Below are 8,732 nucleotides of genomic sequence, written 5' to 3' on the forward strand. Positions count from 1 at the left end.
CCGCGGCGCAGATCCTGGGGCGGCTGCGACGCTGCCGAGCCGGAGCCTCACTCACCTCCTACGCCAACACCCGCCAGCGCCCCCAGCGCCAGCACAGTCGCCCAGAACGGCCGGGGCCGCGGCCGCGCTCGCATCTCGTCCGCCTCCCGCGGCGCTCCGCCCGCCCCACAGTGGGCGCCGCCGCCCGCAGCCGCTTTTCCCGCAGCGGGAGGGGAGGGGAGGGGAGGGGACGCGGTGGGTGGGACGCAACGGGGCGGGCCGCGGACTCGCGCTTCCTCCCCTCGGGCTTCTCTAGATCCCCTCGGGCTTCTCTAGACCCTGCGCCTGAGAGGGAGCGGTGGGAAACTATTGCTCCTCTCTCGCCGCCTCCCTCGCCTCGCCCACGAGGACCCGCCTGCCAGCCGGGTCGTCAGCGCATCCTGGTCCCGGGGGTCCGCGACTGGGCACTTGGTGTGCTTAGAAAGGCCAGGAGCCTGTGGCCCCTCTCCGGACCCTTCCAGTCCCGCCTCCTGGGAGACCCTGTTTCGCTGGATTCTTGGGACACATTTACCCACTACCTCAAGTTTCATTCATTCACACTTTAATTCATTTGACTGGCAAACATCTGTTGAATGCCTTCTCTGAACCGGTTCAGTCCTTTATTATTCACTAATTTTTTTTCTTGCCTTACTTTGGTTTTCCGGTAGACTACCTACCTGTTGAGGGCAAGACCACATCCCAAGCTTGCGTAAGCAGTGATAGGTCCATGAAGAGCCTCGCCCTACAAACGCTTGCACCTAGCCAGTGTCTGAAAACGTTTCAGAACACAGCATATTGCCTCCAAATTCACACTCACAGGCTTTGGGACTTTATCTATTTTCCTCAAAGGCCTCCTGCCTGACTCCCCCAAACTGTGGCCCCTTATCTCCCACCCCAATCTTTCTTTGAGTCCCTGGATCTTCCCCAGACTTAAAACCTCTGGAAGCTCAGAGAGGCAAAATACTATGGCTATGAGCAAGAGGCCACCAGGAAGTAGCTGGTAGTGCAGCCTGCCTCAATGGGTAGTCCTGATGGTGATAAAAACAAGGCCAGAGGCATCAGTTCCCCTTTAGGGCTTTCAGAGTGGCCCTGGGCTTCCCTGCGCAGCGTGCCCACCCTCTTCTGAGACACACAAGATGCCAGACAACTGGCCCTGACCCATCTCTCCAGCCCATCTCCCACCCTAGTCCAAGAAGATACTTGTCATTCCCCAATGCTCCATGCCTTCCTATCTGACTGATTTTCCTTCCTTTTTCCACTTGGAAAATTCCACTTATCTTTCAAAACATCTCAGATGCCATCTTTTTCCATGTAATTTTTTTCTGACAATCCTCCACCTCCTGCCCCACCCTCCCAAACACTAGGACCTTAATAGTAACACACATCAGCTGAAGCGTCACTAGCAATTTGCAAGGGGAAAAGCCAGCTCTGCAAAGGGTACTTGGGCCCTCTGACCTGGGTTTTCAGGCTGAAGCTCCATCTACCTCCCCTGGCTGCAGAGGGCCTCTAGGCCAGAAGCATTTTAACAGCAGTGTCAATGCCCTGGAGCAAAGTTCAGGTCACATGGCCTGGTTACATCTCTGCCTAAGTATTTAGTTATCTGCTCCATTCCCACATATATATAAAACCAATCTCCAGCCACTTAGGTGTCTCCTCAGCCTATCCCTGCTGTCAGCAACCACTTGGGGTGGGCACTGGCCTCAGCAAGTATGCTAAGTCCACAACCCTAGCCCAAGCCCTAGCAAACATGACATAATTGTGCAAGTGAGTCCATCCTGCACTCCCAGCCCCAGGGAAGGCAAAGGAGCTAGTCCATTCACATTTAGTATAGTAATTAATGGTTGTATTTACATTTACTATCTTGTTATTCGTTCTATCTTTTTGGCTGGTTTCTCTGTTTCTCTTTTTCTGCTTTCTTTTGGGATAATTTTTTTTTCTCTACTGGCTTCCTAGCTACACCTCGTTTGCATGTGTGTGTGTGTGTGTGTGTGTGTGTGTGTTTGCTCTAGGTATTACAATATTCCTCCTTAACTTATCATACAGTAGCCTATGTTGAATTAATATTGAACAATTCTATGTAAATTGTAAGAACCTGTAAACTAAAAATAAAATTATAAGCCCCCCCACAACTGTCTGAACTAACCCTTCCTCTCAGCCAAGGGCATTCCAAAGTTAATCTGAAAAACTAGTTCAGACCATGATGTGAAGCAGGTTTGGGGAAGGTGGAGGTGGGGTGGTGGTTGAATATGCCTCACAGCTGACCAGCATTAGCATCAACACAAAGACCTTAAGGCTGATAGAATAGACTCTCTAAGTCTGATAAGAAACATTAACAGTCTATTCTGTCTGAAGCCTCTGGCTTCATCTGCATGATAAAAGTTTGGTCTCCACAACCCTTTATCCTAACTCAGACATTCCTTTCTGTTGGTTCTAGGTCTTTAGATAATAACTCTTACAACCAATTGCCAGTGAAAAAATCTTTGAATCCGTCTCTGACCTGGAAGTCCCTGTGTCAGATGTCCTGCCTTTCTGGACTGAACCAATGTTCAATGTACATGTATTGATTGATGTCTTTTGTCTCCCTAAAATGTATAAAACTGAGCTGTAGCCCGACCACCTTGGGCACGTGTCTTCAGGACTTCCTGAGGCTATGTCATGGGCATGTGCTTAACCTTGGCCAAATAAACTTCTAAATTGATTGAGACTTGTCTCTTCAAGTACATTAAAGATGGTCTGCTGTTTGCTGTCTCCATCATCTCTGGTGAGAAGTCTGCCATCCTTTATATTCTTGTTTCTCTTTCTTCTCCTCCTGGATTTTTTTCCCTAACTTTTTATTTTGAAATCATTAATACTTACAGAAGAGTTACAAAATACTAAAGAGAGTTTTCTTATGTCCTTCACCCAGCTTCCCCTAACGTTCACATCTTACATTTCTACATCATAATTATCAAACACAGGAAATTAACATCGATATAATACTATCAATTCATCTAGCTACAGAATTTGAATTTTACCATTTTTTTTCCCATTAATGTTCTTTTTCTGGTCCAGGATCTAATCTATTGTATTTAGTCATCATGTCTCCTTAGTTGGCCTCAATCTGTGACATTTTCTCAGTCTTTCTCATTCATCACTTTGACACTTTTGAAAAGTCTAGGCCAGCCGGGTGTGGTAGCTAATGCCTATAATCCCAGCACTTTGGGAGGCCAAGGCAGGTGGATCACTTGAGGTCAGGAGTTCAAGACCAGCCTGGCCAAGATGGCGAAACGCTATCCCTACTAAAAATACAAAAAAGGGCCAGGCGTGGTGGCTCACACCTGTAATCCCAGCACTTTGGGAGGCCAAGATGGGCAGATCACCTGAGGTCAGGAGTTTGAGGTCAGCCTGGCCAACATGGTGAAACCCTATCTCTACCAAAAATACAAAAAATTAGCCAGGCATCATGGCAGGCACTTGTAATCCCAGCTACTTAGGAGGCTGAGACAGGAGAATCGCTTGAACCTGAGAGGTGGAGTTGCAGTGAGCCAAGATCACACCACTGCACATCAGCCTCGGTGACAGAGCAAGACTCCGTCATACACACACACATACACACAAATTAGCTGGGCATGGTGGTACGTGCCTGTAGTCCCAGCTACTCGGGAGGCTGAGGCAGGAGAATCACTTGAACCTGGGAGGCAGAGGTTGCTGTGAGCCGAGATTGCACCGCTGCACTCCAGCCTGGGTGACAGAGGAAGACTCCATCTCAAAAAGAAAAAAAAAGAAAAGAAAAGTCTAGGCCAGTTTTTTGTAGTATTTTGTTTATTTGGGGCTTGTCTGTTGTTTTCTCATTTTGGACAATAATACCACAAAAATGATGTTGTGCCTTCTCAGTACATCATATCAAGGAGTATATGATGTTGATATGGCTTATTACTTTGATCACATTGTTAAGGTGGTGTCTGCCAGGTTTATTCACTATAAAGCTACCATTTCTGTGAATGACAGGGCCTTAGCAGATGGATAATAAAAAGTAAAAAAATACAAAAAAAAAGCTACCATTTTTCTCTTTGTAATCAATACATATTTAATGGGAGGATACTTTAATTTTATGCAAATATCTTAATGGTTTCATAATTTCACCCACTAATTTTATCATCCATTGATGATTCTTAACTGCAACAATTATTACTGTGGCATTTGATTCACAGTGATTTTCTATTTTCTTTTTTCTTATACAGTTATTAATTAACATTCAACAGTAAAGAAGAGCTGTCCCTTCTCTTCCACTTTAAAATTTGTTTATTTATGTCAGTATAAACTCACAGATATTTATTTTATTGCAGGACTGATAATCCAGTACTATCATTATTATGCTGCTCAAATTGTCCCAGGTTTTTCTCTAGCTACTCTATTCAACATCATCTAGATGTCGTCTATCTATTTGGAGACAGTTTCCAAATCCTTTCTAAGATTTATGTTCTCTAGGTGATATGACCCCAATTTATCTTATTTTATTTTATTTTATTTTATTTCATTTCATTTCATTTTTGACACAGGATCTTGCTCTGTTGCCCAGGCTAGAGTGCAGTGACATGATCATAGCTGATTGTAGCCTTGAACTCCTGGGCTCAAGCAATCCTCCTACTCCAGCCTCCTGAGTATCTAGGACTATAGGCACACACCACCACATCCAGATAATTTTTAAATTCTTTGTAGAGACAGAGTCTTCCTATGTTGCCCAGGCTTGTCTCAAACTCCTGGCCTCAAGTGATCTTCCTGCCTTGGCCTCTTAAAGTCCCGGGATTACAGGCATGAGACGCTATGCCTAGCCTTCTCTAGTTACTTTTAAGTTCTTTATCTTTTTTTTTTTTTTTTTTTGAGATGGAGTCTTGCTCTGTCACCCAGGCTGGAGTACAGTGGTGCAATCTCTGCTCACTGCAACCTCTGCCTCCCAGGTTCAAGCAATTCTCCTGCCTCAGCCTCCCAAGTAGCTGGGATTACAGGCACCCGCTGCCACGCCCAGCTAATTTTTGTATTTTTAGTAGAGACGGGGTTTCCCATGTTGGCCAGGCTGGTCTCAAACTCCTGACCTCAGGTGACCCACCCGCCTTGGCCTTCCAAAGTGCTGGGATTGCAGGCATGCACCACCATGCCCAGCTCTTTCTTTATCTTTGGTTTCTCAGCAGCTTAACTAAAAGGTGATTAGGTGCTGTTTTCTTTTATTTATCTAGCTTACAGTTTGGTGTGATTTATGGATATATAAGTGGTTTACTTTTCCTCACATGTAGGTTATTTTTAGCCATTATTTCTCAAAATACTATTTTCTACACATTTTCTCTCTGCTTACCTGCTGAAACTCCAATTACACATATTTTAGACTATCTGATTTTATTCCACAAACCACTGCAGTTTAGGTCTTTTTTAAATTACTTTTTCTGTCTTTCAGATTAAATAGTCTATTGATATCTCTTAAGTTTCTCAATCCTTTCTTTTGCAGTCTCTAATATTCTGTGATGCCTATCCAGGAGAATTTTCCTTTCAGACATTATACTTGTAAGTTCTAGAATTTCCATTAGTTCTCTTCTATACTGGCCATTTATCTGCTGATATTCGCCCATCTCTTCAACCATTATGCCTATATTTTTCTTTAAGTCCTTAAACATGTTTACAGCAGTTGTTTTAAAATTCTAGTTTGCTAATTCTAGTTCATCTCAAGGTTTGTTTCTATTGATTTCCTTTTTCAGGAAAAATTATGGGTCCCTATGTACCTATAATCCCAGTTACTCAGGAGGCTGAAGTGGGAGGATCACTTGAGGCCAGGAGTTTGAGACCAGCCTGAACAACATAGCAAGACCCCATCTCTTAAACAGCCTGAACAACATAGCAAGATGCCATCTCTTTAAAAAAAAGTAACAAAAAAAATTATGCATCCCATTTTCCTTCTTCTTGACATGTCTAGTAATATTAGGTTTTATAGTGAAACATTGTGGACTACTGATTTTGAGTTTACGTTGTCTTTTCTTGAAGAGTATTGAGTTTTGTCCTATTAAGCAGTTAGGCCAAGTATGGTGGCTTATGCCTGCAATCCTAGCAGTTTGGGAGGCCGAGAAAGAAGAATCATTTAAGCCCAGGAGGTTGAGGTTGCAGTGAGCTATATCATGCCACTGCACTCTGGCCTGGGTGACAGAGTGGGACCCTGTCTCTAAAAATAAATGAATAAATAAATAATCTGTTAAATTAGTACCAGATTGTCTTGATCTAGTCAGGCTTAGTTTTATTCTTCATCAGAAATGGCCTTTTTAAATTTTATCCTTGGTCTTAAAGTGTGGTTTCTTGTTCTTCTTGTTGTTGTTGTTGTTCATTGTTTCTAAATTATAATTTTAGCCAAAAGAATATTCTTACATAGAAAACGTGTGGATCCAGAATCTATTTCTTTCATCAAATGTCATTTCAAGTTAACTCTAACTTTTAATATACTTTATTTTTTTTAGAGCAGCTTTACATTCACAGCAAAATGTAGTGGAAAGCACAGGGTTCCCACACACCCCCCTGTGCCACACATGGAGAGCAACCCCCATTATCCATCTCCCACCAGAGTGGTACATTTGCTACAACTGAGGAACCTACACTGACACATCATTGTCACCCAACATTCACAGTTTACATGAAGTTCACCCTTGATGTTATACATTTTATGGGTTTGGACAATTTTTTTTTTTTTTTGAGACAGAATCTCGCTGTGTCGCCCAGGCTGGAGTGCAGTGGCACCATCTCGGCTCACTGCAACCTCTGCTTCCTGGGTTCAAGCAATTCTCCTGCCTCAGCCTCCCAAGTGGCTGGGGTTACAGGCACCCGCTGCCATGCCCAGCTAATTTTTGTATTATTAGTGGAGACGGGGTTGCACCACGTTGGCCAGGATGGTTTCGAACTCCTGACCTCAGGTGATCTGCCCGCCTTGGCCTCCCAAAATGCTGAGATTACAGACGTGAGCCACCGCACCCGGCTGGACAAATTTATAAATATGTGTATCTACCATTATAGTATTATAGTCCCCTAGAATCGTTTCACTGCCCTAAAACTTCTCTGTGCTCTAAATATTTATCCCTCCTTCCCTCCAATCCCTGGAAACGACTGACCTTTCTACCGTCTCCAAGGTTTTTCTTTCTCCAGATTGTCTTATAGTTGGAATCATATAGTGTATAGTCCTTTCAAGCTGGCTTCTTTCACTCAGTAATATGTAGTTAAGGTTCCTCCCTGTCTTTTCATGGCTCAATAGCTCATTTCTTTTTAGCACTGAATAATATCCCATTGTCTGGAGGTACTACAGTTTATTTACCCATTCACCTACTAAAGGATATCTTGCTTCCAAGTTTTGGCAATTTTGAATAAAGCTGCTTATAAACACTATGTGCAGATTTTTGTGTGGACACCAGTGTTCCGGATTTTGGCCATTCTAACAGGCGTGTAGTAGTATTTTATTATTGTTTTACTTCATATTTCTCTGATGATATATGATGTAGAGCATCTTTCATATGTTTATTTGCTTCTTGTATACCTTCAAGGAGTGTTTTTTTACTATTGAACGTGGTCCTTCCTCCTAAGGCATGGATTTTCTGGAGTGTAATCTGAGGACCCAAGTTGCTCAATGAGATTTATTCATTCTGGCTAAGCCAAAACTCCAACATCTGCAAGCCATGTACAGCCTCTAGTGACCTGTTCAGCTCTCAGCTGCTCTCTGAAAAACCTTAGGGAGTCTCACCCTGTGTGTATCAGCCCATCCCTCATCCAAAGACCATGCAGAACACCCATGCAAACTTCTGGGAGCACCTCTGTGTTCAGTTCCTTCCTCTCTAAAAGCCTTCCTTGCAAATTACATCTTCCTCAGCAGCCCTGAATTCTAATCTATGCCTCTTCTGCCCAATGAGACCAACATGTACTTCTTGAGCTTCTGGATTGCAGTGCAACCCAGAAAATGTCCCAATGCAGAAAGCTGGGCAGATATAGGGTTCAGCTCATGTGTTCTCTCTTCCTTCAAGGATTATAATTCTGCTCTGCCTATTGCTCCATTTCTAAAAGGAGTTCTTTAAATATTTTTTCAAAATGTTTTGTTGTTTCCTGTGGGGGAGCAAGTCCCATACTAGTCACTTTGCCATAGCCAAAAGCAAAGGTTCTGTGATTACTTATTTACTTACCTCCACCTCTTCTACCAATACTGGACAGCAAGATGTTTTGAGTGCCGGGACTTATTTATATATCCTAGCAAGCTCTCAACAAATAAAAGAGTATCTTCCTATTTGTTTACCATTTTCATTTTAACAGACTACCTATCCAGAACATATGTTGGGAGACCTGAGTGTCCACTCTTTGATTTGCCCAAGTGCCATGCTCCCTAGCAGATAGGACCAGGGAGGGGTATCCAATGCATGGCAGGTGGAAGATCTTTCCCAAGATCCGTTTACAAGGCAAGAGTCACATTATCTGGTCCCTTGCCCCACTGTGCCAGGCTGATACCAAAATAGGTATGCTTTTCCTGTGTTCTCATTAATAGTCTGCCCCAACCCGGGGCAGCTCCTGCTCCTATTCAGTTCCTTATTGTCACCACTATAAGTTTTGTGGCCAGGTTTGTGGCCGTTTCTCGAACCTCTTACCTTCATGGTCATGTTTAATTCCCCTTTGTACAAAGAGCCAAAAGGTCTAGATTCACATCCTTGCCTCACCTTTTACTAGTTAGA

The 8,732-nt window shown here is 43.6% G+C and overlaps 1 protein-coding gene across 4 annotated transcripts in view; it reads right to left on the bottom strand.

Moving 5' to 3' along the window:
• Window positions 1-322, bottom strand: part of ITGB3 (integrin subunit beta 3) — a 57,971-nt gene extending 57,649 nt beyond the window's left edge. For 2 of the 4 annotated variants that reach the window (XM_063706315.1, XM_055387765.2), the window contains exon 1: window positions 56-319. In XM_063706315.1, coding sequence (XP_063562385.1) covers window positions 56-134 — 79 coding nt within the window. In that variant the 5' untranslated portion in view covers window positions 135-319. Of the gene's footprint in view, window positions 1-55 lie in introns of all 4 variants that reach the window. The other 2 variants (XM_004041453.4, XM_063706314.1) reach the window with 2 other exon arrangements.
• Between the last annotated feature and the right edge of the window lie 8,410 nt (window positions 323-8,732).

Source organism: Gorilla gorilla, chromosome 4 (genome assembly GCF_029281585.2).
Source record: "Gorilla gorilla gorilla isolate KB3781 chromosome 4, NHGRI_mGorGor1-v2.1_pri, whole genome shotgun sequence".
NCBI classification, from domain to species: Eukaryota; Metazoa; Chordata; class Mammalia; order Primates; family Hominidae; genus Gorilla; species Gorilla gorilla.